Raw genomic sequence first — 14,617 nt, 5'->3', positions numbered from 1 at the left:
TACTCCCCCTTGTGGAGAAACCTCAGATTGCTAAATGTTGATAAGTCTTGCTTATGTTTTACATTATAATAAATAAATAAATCTATTAAAGAAGTGCTTTATGTCACTATAACAGAAATAGATTAGAAATAGATGCAGAAATAGATGCCTGTGGAAAGTTTGCAACTGTCTGATTAACTTGTCCAATTGCCCAGGCCTAGTTTATACTTACCAGTTAGCATTTTGCTACCTGCATGCTTAAATCATCTCATGCTTGCTGTGTCATATTGTTAATTGATTTCTGATACACATGCTTATGTTGTTTCTGACACTGTATAACATGCTGTTATCTGTAAAAATGTAAAAACCAAAAGTACAGGAAAATATTGGGCTTTAGTACAGTTTCTGTACAGTTTCATGCTGTGGCACATGCATTTAAGTTTTTATAGATAACAGTACTTCATTCAGTGTTAGAAAATGCATAAGCAAGTATTATTTAGACATGCAATTAGCACAGTGCTAATTGTTGGGCAATAAGCATTGAACATCAAACGTCTTGGTTTATAGAGTATGTTTGAGATAAGAGGAAAATTTCATGAATTTGATGTTTTGCCAAACTACAATATCGCTTTTGTAGTCAGGCCTCTGACAGTGATAGGTCAGTAATTGCACTCTTGTTTTTTGTTGCAGTAGCGTAGAGGGCTTTGGGCTGGAGGCCGAGGCCCGGATGACCACCTGGCACGTGATGATCCCCTCAGAGAACGAGGCCGACACTCCCCACAGCCAGGATGTGAGCGAGGGTACGTCTCCCTTTTACATCTCACAGTGAGGCTTTACTCAGATAGATTTTAGTGTGTTCCAGTAGTCATATGACTAGCTGTAACTCAAATAAGGCCATGATAACCTGTTCATAAACAACCCACAACAACCATGTTTTGTTTTAACCCAGAAAAGAGCAAAGATCATTGGAGTAGTTTAAGATTACATGCTTTATCCATGCTGAATGCCCAATGTAAGCAGCTGTGACCTGACCATGCCCTCACGCTCTAATCACCTATTAGGATCACATGTGCATGATCTCACTAGTGTACATGTTTGCATTAACAAGTTATGTACATATGAAACAGCCAGAGCCTTCTCAGTTTTCTACATTGTATGGATGCGTTAAAAAAAAAAAAATTACACTGACCAATCAGAGCTCTGTTGTCATGGTTCCAGCCTAAACAAATATGTATCAGCATGCCAGAGTGTAGTGTAGCACAAAAGTTATCCATAAAAATGTAGAGATTAAAGAATACATTTGGCTGGCCATAGATGACAGGCAGGGGAATTATGGTGAGTATGTTACAACAACTGTTACTACTAGTAACTGTTTGTTACTACAAAGCCATTTTTTTGTTTATCTAGGTGTATCCTAGTGTCTTCTATTAGCTTTTTGATGACTTTTGATAACTTGCCAGTTGCAGTGCTTAAACAAAAAAAATGTAATTCGTTACTGCTACACAAAGAATCTTCTTCCTCGTCCATCTTCTTCCTGTGTTTTCAGAGTGTTCATACAAAAAAAGAAACCCCACAGACTTGGTGTGAAGGTCCCACGTTAATTTATTTTTGTTTTTTTGAATGAAAAAACGTTTTTGGTGTGAACAGGCCTTTAGATGTACCACCTTCTGAAGAACCCATTTGAATGAACTTCTATATGAAATTGATTTAGGTCGTCAGTTGCTGTTGAAGGCGGTGAACCGAGTGTGGACTGAGCTGATGCACAGTAAGAGACAAATGCTGGAGGACATCTTTAAAGTCTCATTGCCCGTCAATGACCGAGGACACGTGGACATCGCCACTGCTAGGCCTGCGCTGGAGGAGCCAGCCGCCAAGAGCTGGCAGAACCACCTCGGTGAGTAAAAGATGCTGTCTCTTTTTCACCGATTGTGCATTTTTTTTCTCCTCTTTGTACTGGAGACGCACGTTTATCCATGGGTGTGTACTGTCATATGCAACAATTTGAAGACTTCAAATTAAAGTACATGCTTTATTGAAGTTTTAAGTTTTTAAATAAGTTTTATTTGGTCTCTTATGCTGCTTTTTATTTATTTTTATTTTTTTCCGTCAATATGTTAAATTCAGTAAAGAAAAAGTAGTTAAAATTTATTAAAATGGGCAGAAGTGTGCTCGATGTAGAGTATATGTTGACTTTTACATTACATTACATTACATTTAGCAGACGCTTTTATCCAAAGCGACTTACAAATAATGCTTATTTTCTCTAAGAATATCAGCAATACATATACTTCGAATGAGGGTGCCCAAACTATTGCATGTGACTGTCTTTCTCCATCATAAATAGACTCGCTTAGTCACTGGAGTTCTCTGCCAACTGTTATCAAGCAACAGACCTGTAATGAACATTGCTTTACATATTTAATGAACCCTTTTGTTTCACTTTATACTGCTTTTTATACTTATTCAAAGACTCTTATTACTCTCTGTCCCATTTAGCCCATGAGAAGAAGTGCATCAGCAGGGGTGAATCCGTTGCCCCAGCGACCCAGTCCAAACTCTCACGGGTCAGCAGCGGCTTCGGCCTGTCAAAGCTCACAGGCGCCCGTCGCAGCAAGAAAGAGAGTGGGATGAACAAAAACAACGTATCTGCACAGGTGCAGGAAATTATGGCATTTTTGGTGGCATACTCCTGTTGTTTTAAAGGAATGATTTGGTAGATATTCAGATTTACACAATTATCCACTTAACTCAGGTATAGCAGCCAAGAAAATGTTTGGTGTCCAAATTTTGCTTCTTTAGTTTAGCAATGGAGCTACAAGGCTAATAAACTAACAAACAGTATAAAGTCAATAGTCACCCAAATCTTTTTCATAAATGCTTTCCCAAAACTCTTTTCTCAACCTGTTTAAACCACATTCAGGTCTTAATTAAGATTATGCAGACTTTAAATATTTTAGGGCAAAAAATCACTAACACAAAGAAGCTCATTGCTAATATTTTAGGTATATTCTGCACCTCTCAGCTTCATGTTCATCAAAGTGTTTTTTAGTGTAAAGAGCTTGTTTTGAATGATGATTTGACAGTTTTCTGAACTATCGTTAATAGAACATTCTCAAACTTTTGCAGGCCTGATAGTTTTCAGGCGCCACGCCGGAATTCCGGCGTACCGACGTGTCTGCAAGAAAAAAAAAAGGTTCGCCTAGTGCAGGGGTCGGCAACCTTTTTGACTCAGAGAGCCATAAAAGCAAAATAATTGGAAATTTATTTCAGTGAGAGCCACATAATATATTAAAACGACGACGACATCTCATTCTAGCGAACGGGGGGTGTGGGGGGGTGGGGGGTTTGGGGGGTGACGACGCCAATATGTCAGTCAAGCGAACCGAAACTAAATAGCGGACGTTTGTGATATTCCGCCCGAATATTTTTTTAAGTCTCAAAAATAATATACGTTAATTAAATTAATTATTTTCAAAAGCTGAGCCGCATCAGAGCCGTGGGTTGCCGACCCCTGGCCTAGTGATCTGACCATAGGATCTGACACTTCTCTTGATCTGACATGCGCAGGTTTCACTGTAACCAACACCAAGGCCTAGCCTACTAGCCGTTAAGCCAGTCAGAAACAGGGCGGGGCGGGACTTGCTTTGACCAAACCAATTGATAGATTCAGTAGGAAATCCCGGGAAATACACGTGCAAATTTTTTTCCACTGTCAACGCGAAACGTATAAGCTCAGTATTTAAAATACTTAAAATATTTAAAATAAATGGTGCATAGTTTGCTATTATATTTTTAAAAGAAATGAATGTGTCCTTGTTCATGTCATTTAGTCAATGGTTAGGCTACTAATCAATTCCTAGTTTACTTTGGAGTATTGGAGTATTGTTATTGCCACCTGCTGACCGTTCTTGGTATGGCTGTAGTATCTGTAGTCTCCTATGCTATAGAAGCAATAAGGTATGTGACTAGATAAAAACAGGTATGGATTCCTGAGCAGGCCTGCTAGTCCCAAGAGTTCTGGTAATCTGCACAAGCTTCTGAAATATAGGCTTATATTGGGTTTGTTTATCTCATGTCTGAATGTTGTTCATGTATTTCAACAAAATTCAACACAATCTATCATTGAAGGGACTAATTCAAAAGCAAAAATTCTTTCACAGTAATGAAGATCAGGGTTATACATAGACGTATATCTGCGCCCAGGGGCCAACAAGTTATGTGTTAAGTGTGTCGCATACATAGCACCCCCACCCTGCTCACCTCCCGAGCAGAGAAAAAAAGTTCAGGCTCAGGAATTTTTCCCACTATCACCCCTGCTTTTGGCCCAAAGGTGGTTGATACACCTGAATTGGAATACTGTTGAGCACAGATATCACAACGGAGAAATAAATGTGAGGTTTGGCATTATTCCCAGCGTAGCATGGTCTCAAATATTTACTCGAGTGAAATATCCCTCAGAATGAACCTGGGTTGTCTTTAATGTTACATTATTGTAAAGCTGCAAGGAAAACTTACTCATTTGTTTTAAAAATGTTTTCTAAAGCTAGGTGTTTCCAACAGTTTTAAGGGTAATATATTGCTGCTGTTGGAACAAAACCTTGTATCTCCAAATGCTAACTTTACAGGAGAAGGAAAAAACTTCCTTTACTTTTAATGTAAGTCAGTGGAACCAGATGTTTTTCCAAGTCATTTTATGTCATTTCTTTTAGTACATTTATCATGGAATTTACACAAAATGTAAAGGGCAACAGGCATTTTCAAATTATGTCAAAAACTGAAAAATTACAAAAATGGAGATATAAGGTTTTGTCCCGACAACAGCGACTCATAAGCATGTTATTTAAATTCTAGTTCTGTATGCACAATTCATTTGAATTGAACAGGAGCTGTACCTCTTTGTTTTGTAGTGCTCTTCAGTCTAATGTGAAATTCTGTTCTATAGGAAACTTTCCAGTGGATGTTCACTCACATTGCAGTGGTGCGGGACCTAGTGGCCATGCAGTACAAGGAATATCAAGAGGTTAGCAGCTAAGACAACTTCAGCGCTATGCATTTCACATTTAACCTTCTTGTCCTCGATAGCAGCAACTAGGACTGACCCCTAAAATCTTGAAATTCGAGTGAAGTAATATTGATTTGGTGGACACAGATTCGGGTCAAATTTCCTGATCCAAACCGCAGCTGATGTAAAAATGACAGGCTTTTGTTGGAGACTTACTGCATTTGCAGTTCATACTGCAGCAACATCATGCCATGCCTTTAGGTAGCTTTTTTCAGGTATGCCTTTAGGTAGCTTTTTTCAGGTAGTTATTTTGGCCAATAAGCGACAATCATTAATATGTGATTGTTAATCAACCAACCAGATCAAGAACTTAACACATCAGAATATCACTTATAAAATAAAAAGTTTCAGTTCTGAAAGCTGATTAATTCAGACAGATTCAAAGCCACACACACAGTAGTCAGTGTACAGCTTGTGTAGCAGTATAGATTTACTGTCCTCTGAAAGTAACTCAGCACACAGCCATTAATGTCTAAATAGCTGGCAACAACAGTGAGTACACCTCACAGTGAACATGTCCAAATTGTGCTCAAAGTGTCAATATTTTGTGTGACCACCATTATTATGTAGCACTGCCTTAACCCTCTTGGGCATGGAATTCACCAGAGCTGCACTGGTTGCCACTGGAATCCTCTTCCACTCCATGATGACATCACAGTGCTGGAGGATGTTACACACCTTGTATTCCTCGTCCTTGTGCTTGAGGATGCACCACACATGCTCATTTGGGTTTAGGTCTGGAGACATACATGGCCTGTCCATCACCTTTACCTTCAGCAAGGCAGTTGTCATCTTGGAGTTGTGTTTGGGGTCGTTATCGAGTTGGAAAACTGCCACGTGCCACAGTTTTTCGAAGGAAAGTGATCATGCTCTGCCTCAGAATGTCATAGTACATGTTGAAATTCATGTTTCGCTCAATGAACTGCAGCTCCCCAGGGCCAGCAGCACTAATGCAGCTCCGGACCATGATGCTACCACCACCATGCTTGACTGTAGACAAGAGACAGTTGTCTTGGTACTCCTCAACAGGGCACCACTACACATGCTGGACACCATCTGAGCCAAACAAGTTTATCTTGCTCTCATCAGAGTACAGGACATAATTCCAGTATTCTATATTCTTGGATAGCTTGTCGGCAGCAAACGTTTTCCGGGCCTTCTTGTGCGTCAGTTTCAGAAGAGGCTTCCTTCTGGGACGATGGCCATGCAGACCGAGTTGATGCATTGTGTCGTATGCAGTCCGAGCACTGACAAGCTGACACACTATGGCTCACACCATATATATATAAGAAACTTAAAGTAGTCAGTGTATAGCTTGTACAGCAGATAGATAGATATATATAGATAGATAGCCCAAAACCATATTAAATAACTGTAAGAACCTACATAAATTCTGTGTAAATTGACAAGCTGACAATTATATTTTATTAGATAAACACAAATGAAAAAGATGGCAAAATGATTGGAAGATAATAGGTTATTTGTAAGTTCTGCAGTTTAGGGTTGTAAAGTTACGTTTAATACTCAGCCCAAGTTAAAATTAACATAAAAAAATTAACATTAAAGGCTGGCTTAGGCTCAGTTGTACCTCTCATTATAGCCCTGGAAAACTGCTTCTGTCCACCCTGTCCTGCTCTGACCGATTTCCTCACACCGCACTTTCTCTTGGAGAAAATGAGCAAAACAGATTTCTTGTCCCTTGCAGATGTTTGCTTTTGGTATAGATCATCATTGTATTTGGGCTATTGTCCTCTAGGAAAGTGGTCCTGAACACCATTGTTTTTAGGTGCATGCTTTATTTTTTAGGTTTATGAAGAAGAACCTGTTTGTTATTGCGCCCGCAACTGTCAACTTGAACAATAAACAGCCTGATCAAGCAGAAGCTTTGTTTATAGGATATTTAACAAATTGCGTTGGTTGAATAGTTGTTCATTTGTTGATTAATGCTTTATTCGTTAATCCTTTGCATCTTTTCTTTAAACATAAAACTGTTCATCATTCTCTCCTTTGCAAGATTTAGTAAAGTTAACAGTTGATTGTTGTTTGGCTTAGAAGAAAGACCCTGCTGCCTGTACCACACCATCTGCTTGTTTAAAACACCATCTGAGTTAAAAAAATAAATAAAAACTTATGTTCATTGTAAATATGATTTCACAGGTTGTCTATCTGTTTAACTTTGTTAATTACAGTAATTAACAATAATAACAATTATGACCAGTCCTGATAAAATTCTTGCTTTTTATTACAGAGGCAGCAGAATGCACTGAAGTATGTTACTGATGAATGGGCAGGGATTGAGTACGAGTTGCTGCGTGAGAGAGGCCTTTGGGGCCCTCCTATTGGCTCGCACCTGGATAAGTTCCAATTGGACATGACAGAGGGACCCTGTCGAATGAGGAAGAAAATGGTTCGCAATGATATGTTTTATATCCATTACCCGTACGTGCCTGATGTCGAACCAAACAACAGCTCTCAGGTAGTGTGTTTGGCTATCTCTTTTCTTCTTAATCAAGTTTGTGTTAAGTATTTTACTTTGATTCAGTTCACTTAATCTAGGTGTCCTAAAATGACTTGTTTCCATTGTTTAGTGTTTTTGTTTTGTTTTTAAATACCCTCCCATCCATGGTGCTCCATCACTTGCTACACTAATTAGAAAAAGGAAAAGACTGCATATTCCACCACTTTGTCCCATGTTAAATTTTAGTGGAAATGTGATTTTTGTGCCATGACTGGGCTTTAGGATTGCAAAAGATGGTGAGAGTTCAGTACTAACAGCCTGGTAATCTGTAGTGAATGAATCCTTTGTGGCCTCCCTTGCTCAAGGTTTGCCACATGACAGGGGCGATATCAGTGTAGGGGAACTCTGTAGGGAAGACTAGTATTTAAAGTGCCTTCTTCTTTTTTTGGCCACTTTTACCTTACTCACTTTCCCTCCTGTCAGAATCCTCCTCCAGTGCCCTTGCTAGGGGCAACAGGCTTCATCCCAATCCAGGTATAAGCTGGTTTAAGAATGACTCAAGAAAGAAAATGACTTTACCCTACTCACGCAAGCATTTGCATGATGCTATAGAATGGCTAAAATCTCTACAGTTCCTTTTTTAATTATTGGCTTGTCTATTTCATAGACAGAAATGCACAAGACTCAGCTCTATCCAGGTGCTTTTACACTGGCTGTTTCCTAATTAATACATGGCCTGCACCTCAGTCAAGTGTTCTTTTTGGTTCGATATGTTGCAATGCGGTGGGGCTGCACGATAAATCATATTTTTATCACAATTTTCCTCCATAAACACATTGTTAAAGGTGATGGCAAAACAGATCAAATTGCTTCACATGTGCAGCACCAAAGTGACATGATTACGTTGACGAAAATGTAGCCCAACAAGTACTTTCCTGCACTGAGCTTAAACCTTGGTCTGCTGTATGGACAGTGAGCTTCTTAACTATTTGGCTAAATGGCAAGTTACAAAGCGTTTACATAACAGCTCAAAAACTACTCTATTCTGAACAACAAGCCTTTAAAATGCACCAAACATGATTTGTAATTTAATTTTTCCATAGTTAAAGGAGATGTTAGCAAAGAAAACGGGTCTATAGTTGAGGCACATACAGTCAAAGAAACATTATTTAATGACATTTATCACTTCTCTTGTCATCATTGTGATATACAGCAGCTTAATCAACCGTTACCTTTTCCTATATCTTGCAGCCCTACATTGAGGTTAAAAATGCTGCCACAAAGAATTTACTCACTACATTGCTGTATAAACGCTGGTTCACCATCCTCAATAGTAAAGGTTGTACTGCATTTTCACAACTTCGACTGGTTTTCTGAGATTGTCAACTGCAAGTTTCTCTGAGTGCTTTTTATTGTCATTCATATTTAGCTGAAGGGCGTATTGTGAACAGTGAGCTGCTTTTTAGTGTGCTTGTTAAAAAAAATTACAGTAGAGTGTTTAGCATTTTCCTGCAAGTTTAGTTATTGAGTGGGACTAATAATTAATCTAAGCTAGTAAGGACCAGTTGACATAGAGAAAAAAAACATGCTACCTGGTCCTTGCTAGATTTCATTAACTACCAGACTTGTTAGCATTTTTGGGTGAAATATTTCAGTAAACATCAAAAAAATGACACATAGTTAACTAAAGTAAATTAACGGAGGTTCTGCTGTCTTGCTTAGAAGCCGTTGCGTTATCGGAGAGCCATCAGTTACGACAGTAAGGAGTACTACATGCGCTTACTGTCTGGAAACCCAGGCATGTACCAGCACTCCATTCAGCAGAACACGGAAGGAGAGACCACCCAGCAGGAGCCTGAGCATGGGGAGGACACCATCGCAAGGGTCAAAGGTGAAGGCTTTAACCAGTTGGAACTTAAAATCCTAATTTGCATTTTAGCATTATTGGTTATCCCTTTAAGTGGCACTTACCAATAGAGGGAATAATGATGACACTTTCTGTGATGAAAATGGCATTAAGAATATTATGAGTACATTGGACCTCTTTTAACCTACTATTTAACAGTGATTTTATGGTCCTTTGAAGCTGCGTACATGGAGTCATAGACTATGTGCACTCTACATTTGAACATACTGAGCTCCCACAGATCCTGTCTTATAAAGTCTTAAAATGGATTTAAAAAATTTAAGGTCATAGAAAGTCTGAAAACATTTTTTTTTTTACTTTGTTACTTTGTGCAATCCAGACATATGTGAATGGCTGAGGTATCGCTAAAATAATCTCAAGTTTTGGCACTTTGTTTTGAGGACTTATCACAGTAGGCTGCTTTTGTTCTAAGTTAACAGAACAGTCTTAACTATTTTAAAGTGGGAAGTGACATCTTTATTGCTAGTGGCTTTTGTTAAAGCACAGACATGTTAAATATAAGGTGGTGGTTGTTAGGCTTTGAGTATTTCTTCTGACATTAGTTTCACTCCCTCATAATTTCTCACTCATGAGTCATAATCACTTGAAAACCTAACTATAATGGAAATGTTCTGCTTTGCTGAATTGCATATTCACAACTCTTTTACACGGTTGTTTTACGTTAGCAATAGTCAGTAATAACAGCAAATATCTATTATATATATATATATATATATTAAATATATCTAATAAACAATCTATTCAGTGGCACAACACCGTATTACAGTACATCATACACCACCACAAACTGACATTTCAATTTGGAATGTTGTCTTACAGGACCAGGACATCCTGTGCTTAAAGCCTATTAGACCTGGATGCTGTTCCTCCGGCACAGGCCGGCTCCCATCTGCCGCACACCGCCCTAAATTTAGTTGCCTAAATTTAGTGCTTCTTTACATTTTAAAAAAAAAATAGATTGTACGTTTTATTTTGGCCAAAACACAAGTGCATACCACATACAAACATTAGCCTGACATTGATGTGTCTGTATCTCATCCAAGTTGGGTAGCTCATTAGTTTATATTTAATGGTAGGGAAAACACAGATGTTTTTGTTGGTAATTAAAATGGTGCATTGCACAATTCTGTTGGTGCTTTACGCAAGTCTGTGTCTTCTGAATTGCGACCACAGAAAAATGCTCAATTCATAGCATAACTAGCTGCTATGGATGGCAGCTATAGTGTTTAAAATAATCAGTTAAATGATGATCATCATTTAACATCATTTAAGCTTAAGCAGTTCTGGGCATGTTTATTTGTATTTTCGTCTGCAAGGAGAGACATGAGTTTATTTTACACATGGAGGCTGGTCTGACAGTGGTCTGTATGTGTATGTGCAGGTCTTGTAAAAGCTCCCTTGAAGCGCTCACGCTCAACAGCGGATGGTGGTGATGAGGATAGTCAGGAGCAGCTGCAGGAGCTGCTGGAGTCTGGAGCTGTGGACGAGGAGCAGAAAACGGACAACACCACCCTGCTCCGCCTGCTGGAGGAGGGAGAGAAGGTTTGTCCTCGATCCAAATATAAGCCTACACACCCAGACACAAGCATGTATTATTTATTGCATTATGATAAGAAGCAAAGAATGATACATAGTTTACTTGAAATGTGTCTTCATTATGTAATTGACCAATTGTTGTACATATACTAATGCTTTTCTTCCACTGTGCATCTAGATTCAGCACATGTACCGGTGTGCTCGGGTCCAAGGCCTGGACACCAGTGAGGGGCTACTTCTTTTCGGAAAGGAACACTTTTATGTGATTGACGGCTTCACCATGACTGTCTCCAGAGAGATCAGGGACATTGAGACGCTTCCTGCAAAGTGAGACTTAAATCTTTTCATACCTAGAAGCGTACCTTTGGTTTTTGTGATGTTATTTATTTTAAAGGGGGGAACATACTTGAGTAATTGTACTTTGTTACTGTACTTAAGTATTATTTTGAAATTTGTATCCAAGTATTGAAATTGCCTGCTTTCATGATTAATTTCCAATAGGCAAAAATACCTTTTAGTACTTATATTTTCTTTCTCCATACTCTTTTCTCATTACAAATCTCAACGGCCAGGAGATTTTCCTTTCATAGCAAAAGCCATGTTACTATGCATTAATTTATTTTTTTGAAGATCATTTCAGTTTGAAAATGAAACTATTCCTGACTGTGCTAAGCAGATTTGCTAGTTTGAGTTACACAGAGTGCTTTCAAATTCAGCTTATTCTCAGACTTAATTGTATCCATTTAAATGTTTACTTAATGTGTTTAACATCAGTGAACATACAGCGAGTTTTTATATGTAATGTTGACAATGGGGAAAATAGTGTTAAATCTGAAAAATAAGTTTTCTGCGTGAAATGTTTTGTCTCGCAGTGTCCTGCATATACTTCTCTACCAAAGATCAGTTTGAAAGTTATGTTTTACATCAGTACTTTATCTCAGAGTCTTTATTGACTTTAACTGTCATAAAACAATGTCTCAACCATCAGGAAGGGATTCATAACCATTTACATTACTAACCTTTCGTGAAGGTGTTTTAGAGGTATTAAAATTTCCAGGCATCTCGAGGGGGTTGCTCCGATAAGTTTATATTTAAATTAGTTGGTAAAGTGTAGAGCTATAAGTAACCAACATGTGTTGGTTTCCCTTCTGCTTACACTTGCTTGGGGGAGGTTTAAATGTTTAGTAACTTAACTAATCTCAACATTAAAACTAGTTTGTATGGTGTGACCCAGTTTTAGTAATACATAAACCTGAACTTAAACATGTAAGTTACAACTAGCCTACATTGTAACATAGAGCTAGTGCAACCAACTTAAACATTTAATTATGCAGATCTTATTTTTAAATAGTTGAATTTCTGTTTTAAGTACACTATCTTTGTATGTTTCTACCTCTTACTGTTTAGTGTACTATACCCATCTCATTAACTCTAAGCTGTATTTAAAGTACATGGTTAGTCAACCAAGACAGTTTAGTGTTTTGTTGTGTTTATTTAGTTCTACAAGGCAAAGTAACATTTGAAGTAAACTTGGACTTACCTAGTTAGTATCATACAAACCGCAAGCCTAGTTTATCATACACTTAAGTGTTGAGTAGTTAAAGCAGAGTTATGTAGTCGTAATGTGATAGATCATTCACCCACCTCCTTGCAAGTCCTTCCCCAAGTTCTTTTTGAATACTTGCAAATGTCAGATTCGTACACTTTAGGAGAACCCAAAGTACAACAGAAATTCTAAAGTGTTCTTCCGCACATTGAATGCAATTACATGTTTCCACCAGAAAGGTCTCCAAATCGTACATAGTGTTGCTTTAAGTAATTTCTGATACCTGTTTATGTGGTTCCTGATGCTGTGACATACTGTTATCTGTTTAAATTGCCATTTAAACTCAAATTTAGCTTTTTATGACAGTTACCAGAACATTACAAGTAGGTCATGATAGAGAGTAATTGGTAAAAAGATTTTCTCATTGTGGAAGGCTGTGCTAAATGATTTTTTTTTTTTTTTTGGATTGTCCCAGCATGCACGAGCCGATTATCCCCCGAGGGGCCCGACAAAGCCAGAGTCAACTGAAGAGGTCCTGCAGTATCTTTGCTTATGAGGACATCAAAGAGGTGCACAAGCGCCGCTACCTGCTGCAGGTAAGTAATGGTAGCACAGTTAGCTGCTGTCTAATGGAATCCTAGGCTTTTTCCAGACAGTGTTAATACTTAACCATGGTGTTAAATGTTTCTCTTTTATAGCCAATGGCAGTGGAGGTATTTTCAGGTGATGGGCGAAATTACCTTTTGGCTTTCCAGAAAGGAGTTAGGAACAAAGTCTATCAGAGGTAAAATGTATAAAGAAACTATGACTGCAAGAGGCTTCCCCAGATTGGTCCTTTGATCTCTTGACTGATTTGTGTTAACTGTTCTATTTGTAGGTTCCTGGCAGTTGTTCCCTCACTTGCAGACAGCTCAGAATCTGTCTCAGGACAGCGGCCCAACACCAGTGTAGAGCAAGGGTACTTCCCTCAAGCCCAACTGTACTAAATAATCTAAGACAGTAGCCTAGCATGACTCCCTTACTTACTGCAATATTTTTTCTTTTTGTATAGGTCTGGCCTTCTCAGCACTTTGGTTGGAGAGAAATCTGTAACCCAACGATGGGAGGTAAATGATGTGCTGAAAGGAATAACTGACAGTACTTTATTTGGATCACCCAATGTAGATGCTTTATTATTGCTTAGATTGCATTTAACATACATTCAACTAAATATCTAAAATAAATTTAATTAGTTTGTTTTTCCAGACACTGAATCTAATACTAATTCTAAACCTAACAATAACCTCAATCCAAAACCTAAAACTAAATACATATCAATAATCCTAAACCTAACTGTGCTTCTAATCTGAATCCTAACCTTAGCACTGTTTAGAAGCTATGTAGTCTAAACAGACAGCTTGTTAACAATCTGTGGCTAATCTAAAGGGGACTGTCCAAATACAGTGTACAGAATAATATGGTGAAAAATTTTAAATTAAACTCCACACTTTTTATCTTACCCCACATTAGGCCAAAACATGTCGTGGGCCTAAGCTTGCTTCTTTTGTTTTGCACTGGAGCTTTGAGGCTAATGCATGTAACAAATAATGAAAGCTTGTAATCCATGAATTCTATTGTCTAAATTATATTAAACTACTAAAATAATTAAAACAGTAGTAGCAGGCTGAATTCATACTTCATTCCATTTATATAGATTGACAGTATGTCAGAACATTGTTAGAGGCATGTGTTATAATTTAGGCACTCAATTTGCACAATACTAGGTGAGTATGTAAGCTTCCATTATGTTTTAGTGACATTGAGGTAATATTTGGGCAAAATATGTATTTGCATTTTTTTCTCATTAACATAGTGACAGGGATTTAAATTCTGATCATTTTAAATTAATCAAGGTCTACGTGTCTGTCTTTTTGGCCAAGAAGACCAGTATTCACACCTTTTCTGGCTTCAGGCTTGAATGCTGAATATAGTGTGCTGGACTGTCTGTTAGTTGTGATTGTGTTGTTATGTACACATCATGTAGGTGTTTGGTTGCTTCTGATGGGTCTGACTCCTCTACAGGCACTTTAAATTCTGTCTTATTTGGTTATTAAATTTCCCCACTTAAAA

General features: G+C 38.1%; 1 protein-coding gene across 6 annotated transcripts in view; it reads left to right on the top strand.

The window, feature by feature from the left end:
* wdfy3 (WD repeat and FYVE domain containing 3) overlaps positions 1 to 14,617 on the top strand; it is a 131,121-nt gene that overhangs the window by 100,604 nt on the left and 15,900 nt on the right. For 5 of the 6 annotated variants that reach the window (XM_037531398.1, XM_037531395.1, XM_037531399.1 and 2 more), the window contains 12 exons: positions 670 to 779; positions 1,691 to 1,873; positions 2,476 to 2,633; positions 4,922 to 4,999; positions 7,290 to 7,517; positions 9,222 to 9,390; positions 10,808 to 10,968; positions 11,141 to 11,289; positions 12,984 to 13,104; positions 13,207 to 13,292; positions 13,386 to 13,466; positions 13,560 to 13,614. In XM_037531398.1, the coding sequence (XP_037387295.1) occupies positions 670 to 779; positions 1,691 to 1,873; positions 2,476 to 2,633; positions 4,922 to 4,999; positions 7,290 to 7,517; positions 9,222 to 9,390; positions 10,808 to 10,968; positions 11,141 to 11,289; positions 12,984 to 13,104; positions 13,207 to 13,292; positions 13,386 to 13,466; positions 13,560 to 13,614 (1,579 nt within the window). Of the gene's footprint in view, positions 1 to 669; positions 780 to 1,690; positions 1,874 to 2,475; positions 2,634 to 4,921; positions 5,000 to 7,289; positions 7,518 to 7,982; positions 8,034 to 9,221; positions 9,391 to 10,807; positions 10,969 to 11,140; positions 11,290 to 12,983; positions 13,105 to 13,206; positions 13,293 to 13,385; positions 13,467 to 13,559; positions 13,615 to 14,617 lie in introns of all 6 variants that reach the window. The other variant, XM_037531400.1, reaches the window with a different exon arrangement.

Source organism: Pygocentrus nattereri, chromosome 20, assembly GCF_015220715.1.
Source record: "Pygocentrus nattereri isolate fPygNat1 chromosome 20, fPygNat1.pri, whole genome shotgun sequence".
NCBI classification, from domain to species: domain Eukaryota; kingdom Metazoa; phylum Chordata; class Actinopteri; order Characiformes; family Serrasalmidae; genus Pygocentrus; species Pygocentrus nattereri.
Note: the sequence above shows the minus strand (reverse complement) of the source record. Positions and strands in the feature narration are given on the sequence as shown.